Source organism: Oncorhynchus kisutch, unplaced genomic scaffold (assembly GCF_002021735.2).
Source record: "Oncorhynchus kisutch isolate 150728-3 unplaced genomic scaffold, Okis_V2 Okis06b-Okis10b_hom, whole genome shotgun sequence".
Taxonomy (NCBI): Eukaryota; Metazoa; Chordata; class Actinopteri; order Salmoniformes; family Salmonidae; genus Oncorhynchus; species Oncorhynchus kisutch.
In genome coordinates, this window is record NW_022261983.1 from 10534792 (window position 1) to 10562641 (window position 27850).

Genomic DNA, 27850 nt, shown 5'->3' on the forward strand with positions numbered 1-27850 from the left:
GCGGATTACTGCACGTAAGGGGGCGGGGTTGTATCGGCTAAAGTACCTCCTCCTTTCACATTATTCATGAGATGGCGTTCTTGACCCATTGATTTCTATGGGGTACAGGCCCCGCCCATGGGAAATGGGTCGAGTTCACTAACACGGACTGTGGTTGGTGGACTTTGTTGTCAATCGAAGGAGAGGGAATCGTGAGCAACGTGAGCAACTGGTCTGTCTTTTTTTATTTTTCAAAGAGGAGAGAAAAGGGCAAGCAAGTTATTTATAATGTTCGTTGAGTGTCAGATTGGAGTATAGCGGAAAGTACAACCGACAACGTGACTACAGAATGACATTTGACCATGCAGCAAGCCCCGCTCTCAGTTCTTATATGCTGTGAAACCTTACCGAACTTTTTTACCGTTTTTCCTCTTGCATGTCTCTCTGTCTGTCTCTCTCTCTCCACACACACACACACACACACACACACACACACACACACACACACACACACACACACACACACACACACACACACACACACACACACACGTCATTGCCCACATGGGGCATGTGCCCCCTCAGATTTGCTGGTAAAAAAAATAATACTACTAGCCAACTAGCAATTCTATAAAGTTGGCTTTAGCTAGCCCAGATGGGTTCCCAATCTCCCAACCTCCAAGAAGCTAGATGCTTTTAGCAACGCTAGTATTTACATACTAGCCTTGTTTGGAATTAGCTTGCAAAGCCAGAAGTTCAATTTCAATTTACTATGTAGGGTCGGTCCTAATGCACTGGGGAAATTGAGATTTAAAAAAAAAATAGAACATAAATTAAACAGACTTTTCAAATGTCTGTCTGTTGTATACCCACTTCCTCTCCGCTTACCTTACGTCATAATTAAAGTTCTGCAGGTGCGCCATACCTGCAACAAAAAAAAGTCAGAACTTGTGGGGGACTTTTATTTTGAAATGAGGAAATCCGAAAGGAACTGAATTCGCTGAGGAACAGACCCACGTTTGGAAAGTCTGTTTAATTATAAGTTCCACTGATGCAATCTCTATTGCACTCCACACTGCCCTTTCCCACCTGGACAAAAGGAGCACCTATGTGAGAATGCTATTCATTGACTACAGCTCAGCATTCAACACCATAGTGCCCTCAAAGCTCATCAATAAACTAAGAACTCTGGGACTAAACACCTCCCTCTGCAACTGGATCCTGGACTTCCTGACGGGCCGCCCCCAGGTGGTAAGGGTAGGTAACAACACATCCGCCACACTGAACCTCAACACGGGGGCCCCTCAGGGCTGCGTGCTCAGTCCCCTCCTGTACTCACTGTTCACTCATTACTGTATGGCCAAGCATGACTCCAACACCATCATTAAGTTTGTCGGTGACACAACAGTGGTTGGACTGATCACCGACAACGACGAGACAGCCTTTAGGGAGGAGGTCAAAGACCTGACCATGTGGTGCCAGGACAACAAACTCTCCCTCAACGTTATCAAGACAAAGGAGATGATTGTGGACTACAGGAAAAAGATGACCGAGCACACCCCCATTCTCATTGACAGGGCTGCAGTGGAGCAGGTTGAGAGCTTCAAGTTCTTTGGTGTCCACATCACCAACAAACTAACATGGTCCAAGCACACCAAGACAGTCAAGAGGACACAACAAAACCTAATCCCCCTCAAGAGACTGAAAAGATTTGGCATGGGTCCTCAGATCCTCAAAAGGTTTTACAGCTGCACCATCCTTACTGGTTGCATCACTGCCTGGTATGGCAACTGCTCGGCCTCCGACCGCAAGGCACTACAGAGGCTAGTGCGAACGGCCCAGTACATCACTGGGGCCAAGCTTCCTGCCACCCAGGACCTCTATACCAGGCGGTGTCAGAGGAAGGCCCTAAAAATTGTCAAGACTCCAGCCATCCTAGTCATTGACTGTTTACTTTGCTACCACATGGAAAGTGGTATTGAAGCGCCAAGTCTAGGTCCAAGAAGCTTAGAGGTTAGAAGCTTCTTAACAGCTTCTAACCCCAAGCCATAAGACTCCTGAACATCTAATCAAATGGCTACCCAGACTATTTGCATGGCCTCAATCCCCCATCCTCTTTCACAAGGCTGCTACTCTCTGTTGTCATCTATGCATATTTACTTTAAAAACTCTAACTACATGTACATATTACCTCAACTAACTGGTGCCCCCGCACGTTGACTCTGTACCGGTACCCCCCTGTATATAGTCTCGCTATTGTTGTTTTACTGTTGCTCTTTAATTACTTGTTACTTTAAATTCTTATTCTTATCTGTATTTTTTTAAACTGCATTGTTGGTTAGGGGCTCGTAAGTAAGCATTTCACTGTAAGGTCTACTACACCTGTTGTATTCGGTGCATGTGAATTATAAAATTTGATTTGATTAGATGTTTTTTCTCTCTCAAATCTCCCCTGCATAAAGACCAAGCCTACAGACAATCAACAAAATAAGTTGAAATGTAATTTTATTAAACTTTTAGCTTCTGGCAAATTATTCCGTTGTTTTTGCAAGCTAATTCCAAGCAATGCAATTGTGTATATGCTAGCGTTGATAAAAGCAGCAACCAAGAAGACATTTCAGGATATCAATCAAGTTAGAGTAGGCAAGGTTGGTTTAGAAAATCAAGTAATAGCTAAATGTATCGAATAAGACTCAAATTTCTTGAACTCTTTTAACCTAGATTTGATCAGAGATGCAGAGAAGAAGGAGGAGACAGACAGCTTAAGAGGTATGCTTAGATATGCTTAGATATGCAGAACATTTGAGGTATTCGTTTACGCAGAATTAAGTATGATTATGGCTCTAGATTGCAGGAAACAGCTGTTTGAGGTGCCCTCCGCACCACCTCCCCAGAAATCTTCACGTACTTTGTGCCCCCTCAGATTATTGCGGTGCATGAGGCACCTGCACACACACACACACACACACACACACACACACACACACACACACACACAACCCTTTAGTAACCCGTAACGATAAATACATTACAGTGAACCACATTGCTTGTTAACAATATAATAATTGGAATAAGATCTATTTCATCTATTGGTTTAGGTTATTAGCTTCATAGAGATCTATCTTCAAATTCAAATTTAGACTTCAAATTGAGTGTCACCACAATGTAAACATATTGTTATGACAGATATCTAACACAGCTCACACAGAGTTGTCAGTCTCTGAGCCACACCAAATATGGCCGCTGCTTCCATCCCTTTTTTCAGCCACGGGTTTCCGCTCTATTGACCAATCACCACGTGCGCTGTGGAAATCCTCCGCTCTTTCCGGGGGTGGAAGTTCACGAATTAAACGCACAAGTGGCGGGAGTTGTTGTCAAGTACGATCTGATCGAAGTCACCACATTGAACAAAGGTAGCTACAACATTTTATTGCCAAGTAGCGAGAGCTAGCTAACCATGTCACATGTGTCCGATTGCCAAATACATGCGGATAATAATTAATTGGTATACCCATTTGTTTCTTTGTAACTAGCTATTTACAATTGAAACAGGGCTAGCTAGTTAGCTATAACTAACTTGCAAGCGTGTTGTTGTTCAACGACGTTGAGAAGTTCACATTGCAGCAAATAAACACCTCAACGGCGGCTTGTAACTATTAATATTGATAGCTACTTACTAATGATGCCTGCTCCTTTTCCAAATGTGACCAGTAGTTACCAGTGTCTCAACTTCATCAGCGGATAGCTAGCTATGAAGTTGGAAAGTGATATTTGGATTCGGTTATTGTAGCTAGTTAATGTTAGCTGTTAAAGGCACAGTCCTTCATTCGTGTTTCAGCCAAACCGCAGCCCCTTGGTTCCTATAGTTAGTGGTGTAAAATACTTTAAGTAAACTACTTAAGTCGTTTTTTTTGGTTAGTTACTATTTATATTTGACAACTTTTACTCCACTACATTCCTTAAAAATGGTGCTTTTTACTCCATACATTTTCCCTGACACCCTAAAGTACTCGTTACATTCAGAATGTTTAGCAGGACTGGAAAATTGTCAAATTCACGCACTTATTATCAAGCAAACATCCCTGGTCATCCCTACTGCCTCTGATCTGGCGGACTCACGAAACACAAATGCTTTATTTGTAAATAATGTCGGAGTGTTGAACTGTGCACTTGGCTATCCGTAAATTAAAAACACAAAAACACCGTGTCGTCTGGTTTTATTAATATTAGACATTTTAAATGATTTTTTAACTTTTGATACCTAAGTACATTTTATCAATTACATTTGCTTTTGATACTTAAGTATATTTAAACCAAATACTTTTCCTCAGGTACTATTTTACTGGGTGACTCACTTTTATTTTAGTAATTTTCTTTTAAGGTATCTTTACTTTTACTCAAGTCTGAAAATGTTGTACTTTCTCCACCACTGTAGTTAGTTCACAGGAATAGCCAGGGCTGGATACATGTAGATAACTTTGTAAAAATGAGGGAGCTACTGTAGCTAGCTAGGTAATACTTAACTTCATAGATGGAGCTATGAACCTAATAAGTCCCAGTCTACATGAGATCAGAGTGATAGCTAGTTTGACACATTTGCAGCTATAGCTACATTGTTTAAAAGACATTGTAACAACCTTATATTTTGGATTATGGTGGGATAAGACCATTCTACTAAACTCATGAGGCATTTCAAGAATCATTGGGCATTGAAATGAAGTGGCCTAAATATTGAATTCTATGAGGGTAGCTGGCTAGCAAGCTAACACAACAACCTTCACTGTCCACCTGACTGATGCCCAGGCAGCCACTGCGCTAGAAAGCTCACCATAGCTTCATCAGCGACAGTTGAAGTCGGAAGTTTACATACACTTAGGTTGGAGTCATTAAAACTTGTTTTTCAACCACTCCACAAATTTCTTGTTAGCAAACTATAGTTTAGACTTGTCAGTTAGTACATCTACTTTGTGCATGACACAAGTAATTTTTCCAACAATTGATACATACAGAGTATTTCACTAATAATTCACTGTATCACAAATCCAGTGGGTCAGGAGTTTATATACACTAAGATGACTGTGCCTTTAAACAGCTTGGAAAACTCCAGAAAATGTTGTCCTGGCTTTTGAATCTTCTGATAGGCTAATTTGCATCATTTAAGTCAATTTGAGGTTTACCTGTGGATGTATTTCAAGGCCTACCTTCAAATTCAGTGCCTCTTTGCTTGACATCATGGGAAAATCAAAACTAATCCGCCAAGACCACAGAAAAAAATTGTAGACCTCCACAAGTCTGGTTCATCCTTGGGAGCAATTTCCAAACGCCTGAAGGTACCACGTTCACCTGTACAAACAATAGTATGCAAGTATAAACACCATGGGGTCATGCAGCCGTCGTACCGCTCAGGAAGGAGACGCGTTCTGTATCCTAGAGATGAACGTACTTTGGTGCGAAAAGTACAAATCAATCCCAGAACAACTGCAAAGGACCTTGTGAAGATGCTGGAGGAAACCGGTACAAAAGTATCAATATCCACAGTAAAGCGAGTCCTATATTGACATAATCTGAAAGGCTGCTCAGCAAGGAAGAAGCCACTGCTCCAAAACCGCCATAAAAAAAGCCAGACTACGGTTTGCAACTGCCAATGGGGACAAAGATTGTACTTTTTGGAGAAATTTTCTCTGGTATGATGAAACAAAAATAGAACTGTTTGGCCATAATGACCATCGTTATGTTTGGAGGAATAAGGGGGAGGCTTGCAAGCCGAGGAACACCATCCCAACCGTGAAGCACGGGGTGGCAGCATCATGTTGTGGGGGTGCTTTGCTGCAGGAGGGACTGGTGCACTTCCCAAAGTAGATGGCATCATGAGGCAGGAAAATAATGTGAATATATTGAAGCAACATCAAAATTCACCCAACCTATTGTTGTAAGCTTGTAGAAGGCTACCCAAAACATTTGACCCAAGTTAAACAATTTAAAGGCAATGCTACCAAATACTAATTGTGTGTATGTAAACCTCTGACCCACTGGGAATGTGATGAAAGAAATAAAAGCTGAAAAATCATTCTCTTTACTATTATTCTGACATTTCACATTCTTACAAGGAAGTGGAGATCCTAACTGACGTAAAACAGGGAATTTTTACGAGGATTATATGTCATGAATTGTGAACAACTGAGTTTAAATGTATTTGGCTATGGTGTATGTAAACTTCCGACTTCAACTGTATAATCAAAGTGGCCAGATGACAGTGAATTATATCAATCAGAATGAAATAGGCCTGGCTATATAATACACATGCTATTTAACTAACGTTTTTATCCAAAGTGACTTACGGTTTTGGGTCCATTTTTTTATTGATGGCTGTAGCAATAATCAAACCCACGACCTGATGGTGCCAGCGCCATGCTCTACCAGCTGAACCAGTTGTAGCCTATTTGGTTGAATAGAATACACTAGAATTACTTTAATTTTCCAGAAGGAACTTAAGTTGTTGCAAATCAGATAAGATAAATATATAGTACTAAATATATAAACAACATTCACACGTGACAGATACAAATGCTTACAAGGTGTGTAAAGTACTAATCGTTGGCCCATTGATGTCTCCTGTAGATGGATGCTAAAAGGCGGAATAGCGGTCCGCCGAGGGGCGGGGCGTCCCAGGCCAAGCGTGGTAAAACTGGCGGGGATTGGGAAGACAGCCCGTCGATCTTCGAGGAGGAACTCGCCCTTTTCGAAGAAGCTGATATGGAGGCGGAGGAGAGGGAAGGACAGGCGGGGCATGACGTCATCCCTGTTGGTGAGAGGATGAGAGGAGAGCGCATGGTGATGTGCATTGTGCAGGCTTTAGTCTTACCAGGGATTCCTATTGTCTGGAATGACTGAAATGTTTAGGATTTCTGCCATTTAACTAGCCTGAAATCCAGAACCTGTTTAAAACCATCATTCCACTCCATGTAGGCCAACTACATGTTTAGCATGACAAGGAGTGGAATAACTCAACGCACTGGTACCCAGGCTACCATTTGACGCTGGTGGTGGAGAGTTTAATTCATTTTTCACCAACCTGCCTCTTTAACATCACACTGACTGACCAATCTCCTGTCTTCTGCATGTGACCCGTGACCCGGTTGCAGGTGAGCTGTTCTCTGCTGACCTCAACCCCCGATGGCGTAGGCCGCAGGCCGCCCCTCTTAACCCGGACTCTGACACCCTGGTCTTCCAACAGATTGACCTCGACTACTATTTAGGTAAGCTATGTCACTGAAATGTTTAGGGTTTCTGCCGTTAGACTAGCCTGGAATCCAGAACCTGTTTAAAACCATCATTCCACTACATGTTGGCCTACATGGAGTGGAATGATGCAATAAAGCTCAGGGATGAGGCTGGAGAAATGTAACCACTGTCAAGATCATAGATGGATATATAAAGGCAATGCCTGACAGTCCATGGGACCAACAGGTTAGTTTTAGTTGAAGCATATTTAGGCTGCCATAGACTTCTAAAGGCCATTTTTCTGTCACGTTTTAAGGCAGGAGTGCGAGTCATGACACCGACCTAAACTGTTTGTGATGGTCTGTTCAGCAGGGGCTGTTGTGGCTGGCATGCCAGGTCAGTCTCAGGGGAATGTTCCAATCATCCTAAACTGTTTGTGATGGTCTGTTCAACAGGGGCTGTTGTGGCTGGCATGCCGGGTCAGTCTCAGGGGAATGTTCCAATAATCCGCATGTTTGGGGTGACTGACAGCGGGAACAGTGTGTGCTGCCACGTGCACGGCTTTGCCCCCTATTTCTACATCCCTGCCCCCAATGGTGAGTTTTCTCTGAAAATGAGCAATATAATGATACGCAACATTACTCTACATATCAGACCTATTAGTGCGAGCTAAGCATGGCATGAACGTGTGGGATACGTGTTTTCTAGGCATCACAGTAGTAATGTCGTGGTCACTTTAAGAAGCAGAAGACTACATTATTATTTAGGACTAAATCTGAGGGCCAATTACAAATGACATGAAAATAATGACTTAAATTTTGTCCATCGAGTCGGTGGAATGGAGTAACAATATCAAATTCATCCACCCCCTTTTCTCTCTCACTTTCCCCCTTCCCTTCCTCTCTCTGTCTCAGGGTTCACCAGTGATCACTTGAGTGAGTTCAAAAGGGAGCTTAACTCTGCTGTGCTGAAGGACATGCGCTCCAACAAGGACAACATATCGGTCACTGTGCTGGCGGTGGACATCACACGCAAAGAAAGTATGTATAGTGCCCATGTCTGGTCTAGTGGTGGCACTGCAATAGGCTAGTAGTGGCACTGCAATAGGCTAGTGGTGGCACTGCAATAGGCTAGTGGTGGCACTGCAATAGGCTAGTAGTGGGACTGCAATAGGCTAGTAGTGGCACTGCAATAGGCTAGTAGTGGGACTGCAATAGGCTAGTGGTGGCACTGCAATAGGCTAGTGGTGGCACTGCAATAGGCTAGTGGTGGCACTGCAATAGGCTAGTAGTGGGACTGCAATAGGCTAGTAGTGGGACTGCAATAGGCTAGTAGTGGGACTGCAATAGGCTAGTAGTGGGACTGCAATAGGCTAGTAGTGGCACTGCAATAGGCTAGTAGTGGCACTGCAATAGGCTAGTAGTGGGACTGCAATAGGCTAGTAGTGGCACTGCAATAGGCTAGTAGTGGCACTGCAATAGGCTAGTAGTGGGACTGCAATAGGCTAGTGGTGGGACTGCAATAGGCTAGTGGTGGCACTGCAATAGGCTAGTGGTGGCACTGCAATAGGCTAGTAGTGGGACTGCTGACTCCTGGATACACTTAGGGTGCAGTCATTTGAGGCAAAGGAAAGTTCAGAATGGTAACATGGACATTTTTTGGACAGGTAGCAAAGAAAAGAGCGTTTGAATTGGTTGAATGAATTAAGTAAAGACGCTCTATCAGTCCTTACCTCCTTTTACCATGGATGCAGAGGAGTATTCTGTGTGTTAACAGTTGAACTGTTGTGTGTGTGTGGTAGCTTGTAATGCTGTGGTGTTGACTCGGCTGACAAGGTAGTTGATAACTTCCTCCCCATCTCTCCTCCAGGTATGTATGGTTACCATGGGAAACGGATTGCGGACTTCCTGCGCATCACCATGGCAATGCCCCGTCTGATTGCCCCAGCGAAGAGGCTCCTGGAGCAGGGATTTAAGTTTGAACCATTCCCCATTCAGAGCTTCTCTTCCTACGAGGCTAACATCGACTTTGAGATCAGGTGTGTGTGTGTGCGTGTGTGTGTGTGTGTGAGAGAGAGAGAGGGAAGTAAAAAAAGAAGCAGTCCTGGTTTTCCCTTGACATTTTAACCCAGTTCATTCCCTAAACTGTCGGGCCTCTCTTACTGCCTCAACGAGCTGCAACACTCTGACAGTCTAATAAATACCGTTCATATATGCTTTTGAAAAAATGATCACTTGGTTGTGTTCATGACGGTCATGAGTAACATTAGAATACAGCATGTATTTAATTTCAAAGAACACATTGTCATTAGTTTATGTTATGTTACTGTAGGTCATCTGTTGCAGTGTGTTCACGTGTGGAGGGCATGAAACAGGGTTTATTCTACAACATTTTATTTTGAAAAAGTGTTCATCTTTTCATTTTGAGAGTTAATTCACAATGGTAAGTGTGTTGGACACCTCCGAATGTGCTCTTTCTGAGACGGTATAGAAATCAACACGTGTTACCTGCGTGTGACTCTAGGAGGATTTGAAAAAGTCACTTTTTGGCGCTCAGTGAAACAAAATGGCGCGTCCTCCTGAAATGGCTTCTAACACTAATGAAATAGACTTATTTAGGATGAGTCTAGGAAGCAGTGGAGCAGGACTTTAAAAGGAGATTAACATGTTTTATTGATATGCAGACAAAATGACTTCCTCAGGGCTTCCGGTGTTAAACTATATAAACCAATTATTTAGACCTTTTTGGGAGAAATGTATTTTCAACCAAATTCACACAGTAAGCAGTTGTTTTTCATGAGAATGAACAAATTCATTTGTACAGATGTTGTTAAATGAGGTCCGCTGTGTCCCGTGGTGCTAGGTTTATGTTGTTAAATGAGGTCCGCTGTGTCCCGTGGTGCTATAGGTTTATGTTGTTAAATGAGGTCCGCTGTGTCCCGTGGTGCTATAGGTTTATGTTGTTAAATGAGGTCCGCTGTGCCCCGTGGTGCTATAGGTTTATGTTGTTAAATGAGGTCCGCTGTGTCCCGTGGTGCTAGGTTTATGTTGTTAAATGAGGTCCGCTGTGTCCCGTGGCGCTATAGGTTTATGTTGTTAAATGAGGTCCACTGTGTCCCGTGGTGCTAGGTTTATGTTGTTAAATGAGGTCCGCTGTGTCCCGTGGTGCTATAGGTTTATGTTGTTAAATGATGTCCGCTGTGTCCCGTGGTGCTATAGGTTTATGTTGTTAAATGAGGTCCGCTGTGTCCCGTGGTGCTAGGTTTATGTTGTTAAATGAGGTCCGCTGTGTCCCGTGGTGCTATAGGTTTATGTTGTTAAATGAGGTCCGCTGTGTCCCGTGGTGCTAGGTTTATGGTGGACAGCGATGTGGTGGGTTGCTGCTGGATTGAGCTGCCCAAAGGGAAGTACCGGGTGAGGGAGGAGAGGATGTTGGGGGAGACGGACGCTCACCACCCAGGCAAGGTAAGAGAATGGAGACCTCTGGACCTTTACACAACCAGGGGGTGTTCCAGATTTACAATACCTCCCTCCTCTCTCCTAGGAGTCTCTGTGTCAGTATGAGGTTGATGTGGGATGGACCCAGCTGATCAGTCACCCAGCAGAGGGAGAGTACCAGAGGATCGCTCCTCTCAGGGTTCTCAGCTTTGACATTGAGTGTGCTGGAAGAAAAGGTTTGTGCTCTGTACTGCATTGTACTATATTATACTGTATTGTACTGATTCTGTGTCTGTGGACTGGAGAGACTGTGTTTACTGGCTTGTCCTCTGGCTCCTGTCAGCAGAGATATGTATTTAGAGAGTTGGGACATTGAGGTTTCTGCATTATGATGCATTTACGTGACACTGCAACATTCTATGACAGCCATGTTAACTCTTCATTTACATGACACTACAACATTATATGACAGTCATGTTAACTCTTCATTTACATGACACTACATGACACTGCAACATTCTATGACAGCCATGTTAACTCTTCATTTACATGACACTATAACATTCTATGACCGCCATGTTAACTCTTCATTTACATGACACTACAACATTCTATGACCGCCATGTTAACTCTTCATTTACATGACACTACAACATTCTATGACCGCCATGTTAACTCTTCATTTACATGACACTACAACATTCTATGACAGCCATGTTAGCTCTTCATTTACATGACACTACAACATTCTATGACAGCCATGTTAACTCTTCATTTACATGACACTACAACATTCTATGACCGCCATGTTAGCTCCCCGTTTACATGACACTACAACATTCTATGACAGCCATGTTAACTCTTCATTTACATGACACTACAACATTCTATGACAGCCGTGTTAACTCTTCATTTACATGACACTACAACATTCTATGACCGCCATGTTAACTCTTCATTTACATGACACTACAACATTCTATGACAGCCATGTTAACTCTTCATTTACATGACACTACATGACACTACAACATTCTATGACAGCCATGTTAGCTCTTCATTTACATGACACTACAACATTCTATGACAGCCATGTTAACTCTTCATTTACATGACACTACAACATTCTATGACAGCCATGTTAACTCTTCATTTACATGACACTACAACATTCTATGACAGCCATGTTAACTCTTCATTTACATGACACTACAACATTCTATGACAGCCGTGTTAACTCTTCATTTACATGACACTACAACATTCTATGACCGCCATGTTAACTCTTCATTTACATGACACTACAACATTCTATGACAGCCATGTTAACTCTTCATTTACATGACACTACATGACACTACAACATTCTATGACAGCCATGTTAGCTCTTCATTTACATGACACTACAACATTCTATGACAGCCATGTTAACTCTTCATTTACATGACACTACAACATTCTATGACAGCCGTGTTAACTCTTCATTTACATGACACTACAACATTCTATGACCGCCATGTTAACTCTTCATTTACATGACACTACAACATTCTATGACAGCCATGTTAACTCTTCATTTACATGACACTACAACATTCTATGACCGCCATGTTAACTCTTCATTTACATGACACTACATGACACTACAACATTCTATGACAGCCATGTTAGCTCTTCATTTACATGACACTACAACATTCTATGACAGCCATGTTAGCTCCCCGTTTACATGACATGAGGAGAATTGACACTGTTCTATGTAACTGAATGTCTAGGATCAGAACTGTTTTCACTGTTCTAAAGGTTGGCCCAACTCTCTTGTCTTCTTCTAGGGATTTTTCCAGAGGCAGAGAAAGACCCAGTGATCCAGATAGCCTCCATGGTGCAGCGACAGGGAGAGAAGGAACCCTTCATCCGCACCGTCTTCACCCTCCAGTCCTGCTCCAGCATCGTGGGCTCCCAGGTCCTGTGCTTTACTAAAGAGAGCCAGTTACTACAGGTAAAACACACAAACACACTTGTGGGGAGTTGAGCTTGGCTGCTTTAAGCAGCAGTGGAGGTTCCCCCCTGATTGCCTCTTTGTTTTCCCCCTGCAGAGCTGGGCTGAGTTTGTGAGGACAGTGGATGCAGACATCATCACTGGGTACAACATACAGAACTTTGACCTTCCCTACCTGCTGAACAGAGCAGCTACCCTGAAGGTCAGTACAGACAGACTGGCCATGGTTCTATGGAAACTTTTAGAATCAGAACATCCAGATTCTAAGTCTAACCTGCCAGATCAATGTCTGTTGATGCAGTATTTGTTGTATATTGCCTTGTTGTATGTGGACCTGTCAGTCTAACTACTGGAGCTGTACCTACCTGTCAGTCTAACTACTGGAGCTGTACCTGGCTGTCAGTCTAACTACTGGAGCTGTACCTGCCTGTCAGTCTCCTGCCTGTCAGTCTAACTACTGGAGCTGTACCTGCCTGTCAGTCTAACTACTGGAGCTGTACCTGCCTGTCAGTCTAACTACTGGAGCTGTACCTGCCTGTCAGTCTAACTACTGGAGCTGTACCTGCCTGTCAGTCTAACTACTGGAGCTGTACCTGCCTGTCAGTCTAACTACTGGAGCTGTACCTGCCTGTCAGTCTAACTACTGGAGCTGTACCTGCCTGTCAGTCTAACTACTGGAGCTGTACCTGCCTGTCAGTCTAACTACTGGAGCTGTACCCGCCTGTCAGTCTAACTACTGGAGCTGTACCCGGCTGTCAGTCTAACTACTGGAGTTGTACCCGGCTGTCAGTCTAACTACTGGAGCTGTACCCGCCTTTCAGTCTAACTACTGGAGCTGTACCTGCCTGTCAGTCTAACTACTGGAGCTGTACCTGCCTGTCAGTCTAACTACTGGAGCTGTACCTGCCTGTCAGTCTAACTACTGGAGCTGTACCTGCCTGTCAGTCTAACTACTGGAGCTGTACCTGCCTGTCAGTCTAACTACTGGAGCTGTACCTGCCTGTCAGTCTAACTACTGGAGCTGTACCTGCCTGTCAGTCTAACTTCTGGAGCTGTACCTGCCTGTCAGTCTAACTACTGGAGCTGTACCTGCCTGTCAGTCTAACTACTGGAGCTGTACCTGCCTGTCAGTCTAACTACTGGAGCTGTACCTGCCTGTCAGTCTAACTACTGGAGCTGTACCTGCCTGTCAGTCTAACTACTGGAGCTGTACCTGCCTGTCAGTCTAACTACTGGAGCTGTACCTGCCTGTCAGTCTAACTACTGGAGCTGTACCTGCCTGTCAGTCTAACTACTGGAGCTGTACCTGCCTGTCAGTCTAACTACTGGAGCTGTACCTGCCTGTCAGTCTAACTACTGGAGCTGTACCCGCCTGTCAGTCTAACTACTGGAGCTGTACCCGGCTGTCAGTCTAACTACTGGAGCTGTACCCGGCTGTCAGTCTAACTACTGGAGCTGTACCCGCCTTTCAGTCTAACTACTGGAGCTGTACCTGCCTGTCAGTCTAACTACTGGAGCTGTACCTGCCTGTCAGTCTAACTACTGGAGCTGTACCTGCCTGTCAGTCTAACTACTGGAGCTGTACCTGCCTGTCAGTCTAACTACTGGAGCTGTACCTGCCTGTCAGTCTAACTACTGGAGCTGTACCTGCCTGTCAGTCTAACTACTGGAGCTGTACCTGCCTGTCAGTCTAACTACTGGAGCTGTACCTGCCTGTCAGTCTAACTACTGGAGCTGTACCTGCCTGTCAGTCTAACTACTGGAGCTGTACCTGCCTGTCAGTCTAACTACTGGAGCTGTACCTGCCTGTCAGTCTAACTACTGGAGCTGTACCTGCCTGTCAGTCTAACTACTGGAGCTGTACCTGCCTGTCAGTCTAACTACTGGAGCTGTACCTGCCTGTCAGTCTAACTACTGGAGCTGTACCTGGCTGTCAGTCTAACTACTGGAGCTGTACCCGCCTGTCAGTCTAACTACTGGAGCTGTACCCGCCTGTCAGTCTAACTACTGGAGCTGTACCCGCCTGTCAGTCTAACTACTGGAGCTGTACCTGCCTGTCAGTCTAACTACTGGAGCTGTACCTGCCTGTCAGTCTAACTACTGGAGCTGTACCTGCCTGTCAGTCTAACTACTGGAGCTGTACCTGCCTGTCAGTCTAACTACTGGAGCTGTACCTGCCTGTCAGTCTAACTACTGGAGCTGTACCTGCCTGTCAGTCTAACTACTGGAGCTGTACCTGCCTGTCAGTCTAACTACTGGAGCTGTACCTGCCTGTCAGTCTAACTACTGGAGCTGTACCTGCCTGTCAGTCTAACTACTGGAGCTGTACCTGCCTGTCAGTCTAACTACTGGAGCTGTACCTGCCTGTCAGTCTAACTACTGGAGCTGTACCTGCCTGTCAGTCTAACTACTGGAGCTGTACCTGCCTGTCAGTCTAACTACTGGAGCTGTACCTGCCTGTCATAAGATACTAGAAACCACTTACATTTACATATAAAATAATATATATAAAACAGTACATCATATAACATTATTACACCACTACTTATCTACAGTACAACATGTACAGTACAGAATGAGTAATACCACCAATCAACAATATTTCAATGTATGTGCATGTCTTCACAGTCCTGCTGTATTTACATCCTGCTGTTTAAATCTGATTCTACTGCTGCATCAGGTACCTGACGTGGAATAGAGTTCCATGTAGTCATGGCTCTATGTAGTACTATGGAATAGAGTTCCATGTAGTCAGGGCTCTATGTAGTACTATGGAATAGAGTTCCATGTAGTCAGGGCTCTATGTAGTACTATGGAATAGAGTTCCATGTAGTCATGGCTCTATGTAATACTGTGGAATATAGTTCCATGTAGTCATGGCTCTATGTAGTACTGTGGAATAGAGTTCCATGTAGTCATGGCTCTATGTAATACTGTGGAATAGAGTTCCATGCAATCATGGCTCTATGTAGTACTATGGAATAGAGTTCCATGTAGTCATGGCTCTATGTAGTACTGTGGAATAGAGTTCCATGTAGTCATGGCTCTATGTCGTACTATGGAATAGAGTTCCATGTAGTCATGGCTCTATGTAGTACTGTGGAATAGAGTTCCATGTAGTCATGGCTCTATGTAATACTGTGGAATAGAGTTCCATGTAGTCATGGCTCTATGTAATACTGTGGAATAGAGTTCCATGTAGTCATGGCTCTATGTAGTACTATGGAATAGAGTTCCATGTAGTCATGGCTCTATGTAGTACTGTGGAATAGAGTTCCATGTAGTCATGGCTCTATGTAATACTGTGGAATAGAGTTCCATGTAGTCATGGCTCTATGTAGTACTATGGAATAGAGTTCCATGTAGTCATGGCTCTATGTCGTACTGTGGAATAGAGTTCCATGTAGTCATGGCTCTATGTAGTACTGTGGAATAGAGTTCCATGTAGTCATGGCTCTACGTCGTACTGTGGAATAGAGTTCCATGTAGTCATGGCTCTACGTCGTACTGTGGAATAGAGTTCCATGTAGTCATGGCTCTACGTCGTACTGTGGAATAGAGTTCCATGTAGTCATGGCTCTATGTAGTACTGTGGAATAGAGTTCCATGTAGTCATGGCTCTATGTCGTACTGTGGAATAGAGTTCCATGTAGTCATGGCTCTATGTCGTACTGTGGAATATAGTTCCATGTAGTCATGGCTCTATGTAGTACTGTGGAATAGAGTTCCATGTAGTCATGGCTCTATGTAATACTGTGGAATAGAGTTCCATGCAATCATGGCTCTATGTAGTACTATGGAATAGAGTTCCATGTAGTCATGGCTCTATGTAGTACTGTGGAATAGAGTTCCATGTAGTCATGGCTCTATGTCGTACTATGGAATAGAGTTCCATGTAGTCATGGCTCTATGTAGTACTGTGGAATAGAGTTCCATGTAGTCATGGCTCTATGTAATACTGTGGAATAGAGTTCCATGTAGTCATGGCTCTATGTAATACTGTGGAATAGAGTTCCATGTAGTCATGGCTCTATGTAGTACTATGGAATAGAGTTCCATGTAGTCATGGCTCTATGTAGTACTGTGGAATAGAGTTCCATGTAGTCATGGCTCTATGTAATACTGTGGAATAGAGTTCCATGTAGTCATGGCTCTATGTAGTACTATGGAATAGAGTTCCATGTAGTCATGGCTCTATGTCGTACTGTGGAATAGAGTTCCATGTAGTCATGGCTCTATGTAGTACTGTGGAATAGAGTTCCATGTAGTCATGGCTCTACGTCGTACTGTGGAATAGAGTTCCATGTAGTCATGGCTCTATGTCGTACTGTGGAATAGAGTTCCATGTAGTCATGGCTCTATGTCGTACTGTGGAATATAGTTCCATGTAGTCATGGCTCTATGTAGTACTGTGGAATAGAGTTCCATGTAGTCATGGCTCTATGTAATACTGTGGAATAGAGTTCCATGCAATCATGGCTCTATGTAGTACTATGGAATAGAGTTCCATGTAGTCATGGCTCTATGTAGTACTGTGGAATAGAGTTCCATGTAGTCATGGCTCTATGTCGTACTATGGAATAGAGTTCCATGTAGTCATGGCTCTATGTAGTACTGTGGAATAGAGTTCCATGTAGTCATGGCTCTATGTAATACTGTGGAATAGAGTTCCATGTAGTCATGGCTCTATGTAATACTGTGGAATAGAGTTCCATGTAGTCATGGCTCTATGTAGTACTATGGAATAGAGTTCCATGTAGTCATGGCTCTATGTAGTACTGTGGAATAGAGTTCCATGTAGTCATGGCTCTATGTAATACTGTGGAATAGAGTTCCATGTAGTCATGGCTCTATGTAGTACTATGGAATAGAGTTCCATGTAGTCATGGCTCTATGTCGTACTGTGGAATAGAGTTCCATGTAGTCATGGCTCTATGTAGTACTGTGGAATAGAGTTCCATGTAGTCATGGCTCTACGTCGTACTGTGGAATAGAGTTCCATGTAGTCATGGCTCTACGTCGTACTGTGGAATAGAGTTCCATGTAGTCATGGCTCTATGTAGTACTGTGGAATAGAGTTCCATGTAGTCATGGCTCTATGTAGTACTGTGGAATAGAGTTCCATGTAGTCATGGCTCTATGTCGTACTGTGGAATAGAGTTCCATGTAGTCATGGCTCTATGTCGTACTGTGGAATAGAGTTCCATGTAGTCATGGCTCTATGTCGTACTGTGGAATAGAGTTCCATGTAGTCATGGCTCTATGTCGTACTGTGGAATAGAGTTCCATGTAGTCATGGCTCTATGTCGTACTGCGTGCCTCCCATAGTCTGTTCTGGACTTGGGGACTGTGAAGAGACCTCTGGTGGCATGTCTTGTGAGGTATGCAGGGGTGTCCAAGCTTTGTTCTAGTATTTTAAACAGACACCTCTGTACATTCAGCCAGTCAACACTTCTTACAACAACAAGTAGTGATGAAGACAACCTCTCTTCCACTTTGAGCCAGGAGAGATTGACATGCATGTCATTAATGTTGGCTCTGTGTTCTTTTAAGGGACAGCCGTGCTGCCCTGTTCTGAACCAACTGCAATTTTCCTAAGTCCCTCTTTCTGGCACCTGACCACACGACTGAACAGTAGTCAAGTTGCGACAAAACTAGGGCCTGTAGGACCTGCCTTGTTGATAGTGCTGTTAAGAAGGTAGAGCAGTGCTTTTATGGACAGACTTCTCCCCATCTTAACTACTGTTGTATCAATGTGTTTTGACCATGACAGTTTAGTCTCAACTTGCTCATTACCACATTCATTACGAGATGTCATTTAGGTTGAGGGTTTAGTGAATCTCATCGATTTGTCCCAAATACAATGCTTTTAGTTTTTAAATATTTAGGACAAACGTATTTCTTCCACCCATTCTTTGTTAATTGTTGCAGTCATTTCAGTTGCTGTAGTAGCTGACGTGTGTAGCATTGAGTCATTTACTCAGAGCCAGTGGCATGTCGTTAGTAAAGATAGAAAAAGGTAAGAGGCCTAAACAGCTGCCCTATAGGATACTAGAGATCCCCAAAACAGCAATGATTTTGGTCCGACCCAAAACAAAACGCGCACACAAACCTTTGACGCTAAGAAATGCATTTGAATTAGGCCCCAAAAATAATAATTGGATCTTCCTCAAATGAAATTCACGAAAATGTTGTTTTCATAAACAATGACCTTTAAAAAGGCTGATGGAGTAGCGTGGCTGTCTCTCCTACCTGCCACGTCTGTCTCTCCTACCTGCCACGTCTGTCTCTCCTACCTGCCACGTCTGTCTCTCCTACCTGCCACGTCTGTCTCTCCTACCTGCCACGTCTGTCTCTCCTACCTGCCACGTCTGTCTCTCCTACCTGCCACGTCTGTCTCTCCTACCTGCCACGTCTGTCTCTCCTACCTGCCACGTCTGTCTCTCCTACCTGCCACGTCTGTCTCTCCTACCTGCCACGTCTGTCTCTCCTACCTGCCACGTCTGACTCTCCTACCTGCCACGTCTGTCTCTCCTACCTGCCACGTCTGTCTCTCCTACCTGCCACGTCTGTCTCTCCTACCTGCCACGTCTGTCTCTCCTACCTGCCACGTCTGTCCTCTATTAAAGTAATGGAAAGAGACTTCTGGAGTCTCTGCTTCTGCCTCTGTGTCTCTCTGCTTCTGCCTCTGTGTCTCTGTGCTTCTGCCTCTGTGTCTCTGTGCTTCTGCCTCTGTGTCTCTGTGCTTCTGCCTCTGTGTCTCTCTGCTTCTGCCTCTGTGTCTCTGCCTCTGTGTCTCTGCCTCTGTGTCTCTGTGCTTCTGCCTCTGTGTCTCTGTGCTTCTGCCTCTGTGCTTCTGCCTCTGTGTCTCTGCCTCTGTGCTTCTGCCTCTGTGTCTCTGTGCTTCTGCCTCTGTGCTTCTGCCTCTGTGTCTCTGCCTCTGTGTCTCTGTGCTTCTGCCTCTGTGTCTCTGTGCTTCTGTCTCTGTGCTTCTGCCTCTGTGTCTCTGTGCTTCTGCCTCTGTGTCTCTGTGCTTCTGCCTCTGTGTCTCTGTGCTTCTGCCTCTGTGTCTCTGTGCTTCTGCCTCTGTGTCTCTGTGCTTCTGCCTCTGTGTCTCTGTGCTTCTGCCTCTGTGTCTCTGTGCTTCTGCCTCTGTGTCTCTGTGCTTCTGCCTCTGTGTCTCTGTGCTTCTGCCTCTGTGTCTCTGTGCTTCTGCCTCTGTGCTTCTGCCTCTGTGTCTCTGTGCTTCTGCCTCTGTGTCTCTGTGCTTCTGCCTCTGTGTCTCTGTGCTTCTGCCTCTGTGTCTCTCTGCTTCTGCCTCTTTGTCTCTGTGCTTCTGCCTCTGTGTCTCTGTGCTTCTGCCTCTGTGCTTCTGTCTCTGTGCTTCTGCCTCTGTGTCTCTGTGCTTCTGCCTCTGTGTCTCTGTGCTTCTGCCTCTGTGTCTCTGTGCTTCTGCCTCTGTGTCTCTGCCTCTGTGTCTCTGTGCTTCTGCCTCTGTGTCTCTTGCTCTTTGGGGTTTTAGGCTGGGTGTCTGATGCACTCTGTGGCTTTCTAAAAGGGCTTTCTAAAAGGGCTTTCTAAAAGGGCTTTCTAAAAGGTATTTGATTGATATGTCTGATTCCAGGTCAAGCTGTTCCCCTACCTGGGCAGAGTACAGGGCATCAAGTCAGTCCTGAGAGACTCCAGTTTCCAGAGCAAACAGATGGGCCGCAGAGAGAACAAGATCCTCAACATGGAGGGACGAGTTCAGTTTGACCTGCTCCAGGTAACTGGCCGGCCGCTGACCTCTGACCTTATGTATAGGAACATATAACATACACTCATCCAGTGTTGGAACCCAGAACCATATGTTGCATGCTGGCCAGCTACTAGATTATCTAGGTCCTGGGAGTAGAGGTTTTCAACTGTAGACCAGCGGAGCAGACAAGACGGAGTCAATATTGTGAGTGTTTTGTCTGACTGACCCTGGACCATAGTTAGACACATCATGGATTCATGTTTTTGCGTGGACATTGCCATTGAGAGCTTCCGCCATTTTAAAGCAGTCAACTGGGTGGGGATTCAGACTCCATAATTGAATACATACAAAGATGAGGCCTGTAACTCTATGCCCCTGGACCTGTCCATGTGGGTTCTTCAGGTGCTGCTGAGGGACTACAGACTGTTCTGTTGTTCTAAGGGTTCTGTTCTGACAGACTGTTCCGAGTGTTCTGTCTGACTGACTCTGGACCTGTCCATGTGGGTTCTTCAGGTGCTGCTGAGGGACTACAGACTGTTCTGTTGTTCTAAGGGTTCTGTTCTGACAGACTGTTCCGAGTGTTCTGTCTGACTGACTCTGGATCTGTCCATGTGGGTCCTTCAGGTGCTGCTGAGGGACTACAAACTGCGCTCGTACACACTCAACGCCGTCAGCTTCCACTTCCTGCAAGAACAGAAGGAGGATGTTCAGCATTCTATCATCACAGATCTGCAGGTACATCTCTCTCCTCTCTGCTCACTTTCTGTCAAGTGGAGGCCTATTAGTTCCTATTAGGACTTTCCCCCAGATACTGACAGCGTCTCATTCATGTTTCCTCTCTTTCCCTCCCTGTCGTCCTTCTATCCCAGAATGGTAATGAGCAGACCCGGAGGCGCCTGGCGGTGTACTGCCTGAAGGATGCCTACCTGCCCCTGCGTCTGCTGCAGAAGCTGATGTGTGTGATCAACTACATGGAGATGGCCAGAGTCACCGGGGTTCCCCTCACCTACCTGCTCTCCAGAGGCCAGCAGATCAAAGTGGTGTCCCAGCTACTGCGGCAGGTGAGACACACACTCTTTCTCTCAATACACATTCCTAGAACACACGTTCTCACCTAAATGTTTGGGACTGAGAAAATGATGTAGTCTGTGTGTGTCAGGCAATGAAACAGGGGCTGGTCATGCCAGTGGTGAAGCCTGAGGGAGGTGAAGACTACACTGGAGCTACAGTCATTGAGCCAGAGAAAGGGTGAGTAACACTGCTCTGAAGACTACTGGAGTTACAGTCATTGAGACAGGGTGAGTAACACTGCTCTGAAGACTACTGGAGTTACAGTCATTGAAACAGACAGGGTGAGTAACACTGCTCTGAAGACTACTGGAGTTAGTCATTGAAACAGGGTGAGTAACACTGCTCTGAAGACTACTGGAGTTAGTCATTGAAACAGACAGGGTGAGTAACACTGCTCTGAAGACTACTGGAGTTACAGTCATTGAAACAGACAGGGTGAGTAACACTGCTCTGAAGACTACTGGAGTTACAGTCATTGAAACAGACAGGGTGAGTAACACTGCTCTGAAGACTACTGGAGTTAGTCATTGAGACAGGGTGAGTAACACTGCTCTGAAGACTACTGGAGTTAGTCATTGATCCAGGGTGAGTAACACTGCTCTGAAGACTACTGGAGTTACAGTCATTGAAACAGACAGGGTGAGTAACACTGCTCTGAAGACTACTGGAGTTACCGTCATTGAGACAGGGTGAGTAACACTGCTCTGAAGACTACTGGAGTTAGTCAATGAGACAGGGTGAGTAACACTGCTCTGAAGACTACTGGAGTTACAGTCATTGAGACAGGGTGAGTAACACTGCTCTGAAGACTACTGGAGTTAGTCATTGAGACAGGGTGAGTAACACTGCTCTGAAGACTAGTCATTGACACAGGGTGAGTAACACTGCTCTGAAGACTACTGGAGTTAGTCATTGAGACAGGGTGAGTAACACTGCTCTGAAGACTACTGGAGTTAGTCATTGAGACAGGGGGAGTAACACTGCTCTGAAGACTACTGGAGTTAGTCATTGAGACAGGGTGAGTAACACTGCTCTGAAGACTACTGGAGTTAGTCATTGAGACAGGGTGAGTAACACTGCTCTGAAGACTACTGGAGTTAGTCATTGAGACAGGGTGAGTAACACTGCTCTGAAGACTACTGGAGTTAGTCATTGAGACAGGGTGAGTAACACTGCTCTGAAGACTACTGGAGTTAGTCATTGAGACAGGGTGAGTAACACTGCTCTGAAGACTACTGAAGTTAGTCATTGAGACAGGGTGAGTAACACTGCTCTGAAGACTACTGAAGTTAGTCATTGAAACAGGGTGAGTAACACTGCTCAGAAGACTACTGGAGTTAGTCATTGAGACAGGGTGAGTAACACTGTTCTGAAGACTACTGGAGTTAGTCATTGAGACAGGGTGAGTAACACTGCTCTGAAGACTACTGGAGTTAGTCATTGAGACAGGGTGAGTAACACTGCTCTGAAGACTACTGGAGTTAGTCATTGAGACAGGGTGAGTAACACTGCTCTGAAGACTACTGGAGCTACAGTCATTGAGCCAGGGAAAGGGTGAGTAACACTGCTCTGAAGACTACTGGAGTTAGTCATTGAGACAGGGTGAGTAACACTGCTCTGAAGACTACTGGAGTTAGTCATTGAGACAGGGTGAGTAACACTGCTCTGAAGACTACTGGAGTTAGTCATTGAGACAGGGTGAGTAACACTGCTCTGAAGACTACTGGAGCTACAGTCATTGAGCCAGAGAAAGGGTGAGTAACACTGCTCTGTGTTTTAGGGTGTGTTCAGACATGGTTTTTACTTGTGATTTTAGCTTGATAGTTTTGTTTGTTTATTAATTTAATCTAATATTGATTTTATTTTTATTTGATAGTTCAACTAATATACACACAGTACATACATGCTGTCAGTGATAACACAGTAAAGTCAATGACTTATTTCCATTGTGGTCCCTTTATGTATTTCACTGTCTATGACTGCTATGTGGGTAAAAACATCAAGTTGAAGTAATCTCTCTCTCTCTGGGTTCTCCAGATACTACAGCGTCCCCATCGCCACCCTGGATTTCTCCTCGCTGTATCCCTCCATCATGATGGCCCACAACCTCTGTTACACCACCCTGCTTCAGAAGGGCTCAGCGGAGAAGCTGGGGTGAGAGAGTCACTGTTGTTGTGTTGTTTCACTAACCAGGGCCCACAACCTCTGTTCCTGGAGAGATACCCTCCTGTAGGCGTTCACTCCAACCCTGTTCCTGGAGAGATACCCTCTTGTAGGTTTTAACTCCAACCCTGTTCCTGGAGAGATACCCTCCTGTAGGTTTTAACTCCAACCCTGTTCCTGGAGAGCTACCCTCCTGTAGGTTTTCATTCCAACCCTATTCTAGCTACGGCAGGGCTCTGCAACAGGTGGCTGTGAAAACCTCAGCCAGTTATGTATGACTGCATCCTTGATTGGTCGACCTAGGTTGATTTTGTAAGTGACATGGGTGTCTTGTCTCCTTAGTCTGACCCCAGAGGACTTCATCAAGACTCCCACAGGAGACCTGTTTGTTAAGAGCTCGGTGAGGAAGGGACTTCTGCCTGATATCCTGGAGGACCTGCTCTCTGCCAGGAAGAAGTAAGCACTGACCTGGAGTCAGCTGAAACAAGGGTCTATGCACATCTCCTAGGTTTCTCAATCTGATCTAAGATCAGTAACACTGCTATAGAGTATATGAGGGCTGTCTTTATGCAGACGATTCCTCTTATAGTTTTGGGTTTGTTTGCTTCTTTTGTGTTTCCTGTCTTGATTGAACTGTTTCTGTTTGTAACTTACTGTGTAATTGCTTGCTGGGTTTGAGATGCAGGGCTCCCTTTCCAAATAGACTTGTTTCTCTATGAGACTCCCTGCTTAGATAAAGGTTACATACATGTAATGGCCAAAAGATGGCCTGGGGATGACAGGTGGTTCTTGTAGATTTCTGACATTTTAAGTGTGCTCTTAACCCATTTCACTCACACAAAAGATAATTAAACTGTTGTGCCGTCAAGTGACCAAAGCTGAGTTGTGTATGAGCCAATTCATCCTGGACAAAAGTCAGTCCATGCAGACCTTAACAAACAGTGAATGAACCGTGCTTAACAAACAGTGAATGAACCGTGCTTAACAAACAGGGAATGAACAGTGCTTAACAAACAGTGAATGAACAGTGCTTAACAAACAGTGAATGAAAGGTGCTTAACAAACAGTGAATGAACAGGGCTTAACAAACAGTGAATGAACCGTGCTTAACAAACAGTGAATGAACCGTGCTTAACAAACAGGGAATGAACAGTGCTTAACAAACAGTGAATGAACCGTGCTTAACAAACAGTGAATGAACCGTGCTTAACAAACAGTGAATGAACCGTGCTTAACAAACAGGGAATGAACAGGGCTTAACAAACAGGGAATGAACAGGGCTTAACAAACAGGTAATGAACAGTGCTTAACAAACAGTGAATGAACAGTGCTTAACAAACAGTGAATGAACAGTGCTTAACAAACAGGGAATGAACAGTGAATGAACAGTGCTTAACAAACAGGGAATGAACAGTGAATGAACAGTGCTTAACAAACAGGGAATGAACAGTGCTTAACAAACAGGGAATGAACAGTGCTTAACAAACAGGGAATGAACAGTGCTTAACAAACAGGGAATGAACAGTGCTTAACAAACAGGGAATGAACAGTGCTTAACAAATGAAAGTTGTTGTGGTTGTTATTTCTGACCTCCTTTCGATGTCTTCAGGGCCAAAGCGGAGCTGAAAAAGGAAACGGATCCTTTCAAGAAACAGGTCCTTGACGGTCGACAGCTCGCTCTCAAAATCAGCGCCAACTCCGTCTATGGCTTTACAGGGGCTCAGGTGGGCAAGCTGCCCTGCCTTGAGATCTCACAGGTGAGCACCCTGCCCAGTTTCCTCAAGCATAGTGTCTCAAAGTGGAAACTGGGCCCAGGACCCCAGGCCAGTGGAGCTGTAGGACTCCAGACAATGTCCTGTTTGTATTTACATACCCAGCCAACACCATGTCTTCAGACCTCTTAAGACATAAACATGTCTTGATGTCCTTGGACAAATCTTAAGACGTCTTGGAAATACCAGTGTCCCTAACCTCTCCCTGTGTTTCCAGAGTGTGACCAGTGTTCCTAACCTCTCCCTGTGTTTCCAGAGTGCCACCAGTGTTCCTAACCTCTCCCTGTGTTTCCAGAGTGTCACCAGTGTTCCTAACCTCTCCCTGTGTTTCCAGAGTGTCACCAGTGTTCCTAACCTCTCCCTGTGTTTCCAGAGTGTCACCAGTGTTCCTAACCTCTCCCTGTGTTTCCAGAGTGTCACCAGTGTTCCTAACCTCTCCGTGTTTCCAGAGTGTCACCAGTGTTCCTAACCTCTCCCTGTGTTTCCAGAGTGTCACCAGTGTTCCTAACCTCTCCCTGTGTTCCTAACCTCTCCCTGTGTTTCCAGACGGTCACCAGTGTTCCTAACCTCTCCCTGTGTTTCCAGACTGTCACCAGTGTTCCTAACCTCTCCTGTGTTTCCAGACTGTCACCAGTGTTCCTAACCTCTCCCAGTGTTTCCAGAGTGTGACCAGTGTTCCTAACCACTCGCTGTGTTTACAGAGTGTCACCAGTGTTCCTAACCTCTCCCTGTGTTTCCAGAGTGTCACCAGTGTTCCTAACCTCTCCCTGTGTTTACAGAGTGTCACCAGTGTTCCTAACCTCTCCCTGTGTTTCCAGAGTGTCACCAGTGTTCCTAACCTCTCCCTGTGTTTCCAGAGTGTCACCAGTGTTCCTAACCTCTCCCTGTGTTTCCAGAGTGTCACCAGTGTTCCTAACCTCTCCCTGTGTTTCCAGAGTGTCACCAGTGTTCCTAACCTCTCCCTGTGTTTCCAGAGTGTCACCAGTGTTCCTAACCTCTCCCTGTGTTTCCAGAGTGTCACCAGTGTTCCTAACCTCTCCCTGTGTTTCCAGAGTGTCACCAGTGTTCCTAACCTCTCCCTGTGTTTCCAGAGTGTCACCAGTGTTCCTAACCTCTCCCTGTGTTTTCAGACTGTCACCAGTGTTCCTAACCTCTCCCAGTGTTTCCAGAGTGTGACCAGTGTTCCTAACCTCTCGCTGTGTTTACAGAGTGTCACCAGTGTTCCTAACCTCTCCCTGTGTTTCCAGACTGTCACCAGTGTTCCTAACCTCTCCCAGTGTTTCCAGAGTGTGACCAGTGTTCCTAACCTCTCGCTGTGTTTACAGAGTGTCACCAGTGTTCCTAACCTCTCCCTGTGTTTCCAGAGTGTCACCAGTGTTCCTAACCTCTCCCTGTGTTTCCAGAGTGTGACCAGTGTTCCTAACCTCTCCCAGTGTTTCCAGAGTGTGACCAGTGTTCCTAACCTCTCCCAGTGTTTCCAGAGTGTGACCAGTGTTCCTAACCTCTCCCAGTGTTTCCAGAGTGTCACCAGTGTTCCTAACCTCTCCCAGTGTTTCTAACCTCTCCCAGTGTTCCTAACCTCTCCCAGTGTTCCTAACCTCTCCCAGTGTTCCTAACCTCTCCCTGTGTCCCTAACCTATCCCTGTGTTTCCAGAGTGTCACCAGTGTTCCTAACCTCTCCCTGTGTTTCCAGAGTGTCACCAGTGTTCCTAACCTCTCCCTGTGTTTCCAGAGTGTGACCAGTGTTCCTAACCTCTCCCTGTGTTTCCAGAGTGTGACTGGGTTTGGCAGACAGATGATTGAGCAGACCAAACAGCTGGTGGAATCCAAGTACACCATCGCCAACGGTTACCAAGCCGATGCCAAGGTGAGAGGAGAGCGAGGAGGACAGTCGTTACATCATCCTAACCTGTCCTTTCTTTTTCTTCTCTTTTTAGTTGTTCTACTTTCACAACCCTCCTTGATTGTCTGTGTGTGTTTCAGGTCATCTACGGGGACACGGACTCCGTCATGGTCAAACTGGGCGTGGACACTGTGAGCAGGGCCATGGAGGTTGGGAGGGAGGCGGCAGAGTGGGTCTCCTCCCACTTCACCCCTCCCATCAAACTGGAGTTTGAGAAGGTACCAGTTCACCATTTAAAACACAGTTGCTAATAGCCCTGGGTCATGTTCAGTTGATAGGAAACGTTTTAAAACGGAGTGAAACTATTGTTTGAAAACCCTAACCCCTGTGGGGGAAATGATGAAACCAGAAGGTACTACCACGGAGACCCTATTAAAATACTAAATTATATTATTTAATTATATAGGTACAATCTGGAGTTGTCCAATTAGGAAAAACATATTTTTTTATGTTGCATCGACAGTGTTCCTGAATGAACATAACCCAGGTCAAGTGCTAGATCAAGCTAGCTTGTACTATTTTGTCTTTTGTTTAGTCTGGAAAAAAGCAATGCTCATCCTCTCTTGG

At 45.0% G+C, this 27850-nt stretch overlaps 1 protein-coding gene across 1 annotated transcript in view; it reads left to right on the forward strand.

Annotated features, from left to right (window-relative positions):
* The first annotated feature begins 3274 nt into the window (after nt 1-3274).
* pold1 (polymerase (DNA directed), delta 1, catalytic subunit) overlaps nt 3275-27850 on the forward strand; it is a 39739-nt gene continuing 15163 nt past the window's right edge. The window contains exons 1-19 of the mRNA XM_031814165.1: nt 3275-3392; nt 6598-6784; nt 7122-7235; nt 7656-7796; nt 8115-8240; nt 9070-9238; nt 10550-10664; nt 10744-10873; nt 12470-12636; nt 12734-12838; nt 20261-20401; nt 20999-21109; nt 21244-21435; nt 21534-21622; nt 23483-23599; nt 23951-24064; nt 25218-25365; nt 27152-27247; nt 27364-27501. Of these exons, the coding sequence (XP_031670025.1) occupies nt 6598-6784; nt 7122-7235; nt 7656-7796; nt 8115-8240; nt 9070-9238; nt 10550-10664; nt 10744-10873; nt 12470-12636; nt 12734-12838; nt 20261-20401; nt 20999-21109; nt 21244-21435; nt 21534-21622; nt 23483-23599; nt 23951-24064; nt 25218-25365; nt 27152-27247; nt 27364-27501 (2400 nt within the window). The 5' untranslated portion in view covers nt 3275-3392. The remainder of the gene's footprint in view (nt 3393-6597; nt 6785-7121; nt 7236-7655; nt 7797-8114; nt 8241-9069; nt 9239-10549; nt 10665-10743; nt 10874-12469; nt 12637-12733; nt 12839-20260; nt 20402-20998; nt 21110-21243; nt 21436-21533; nt 21623-23482; nt 23600-23950; nt 24065-25217; nt 25366-27151; nt 27248-27363; nt 27502-27850) is intronic.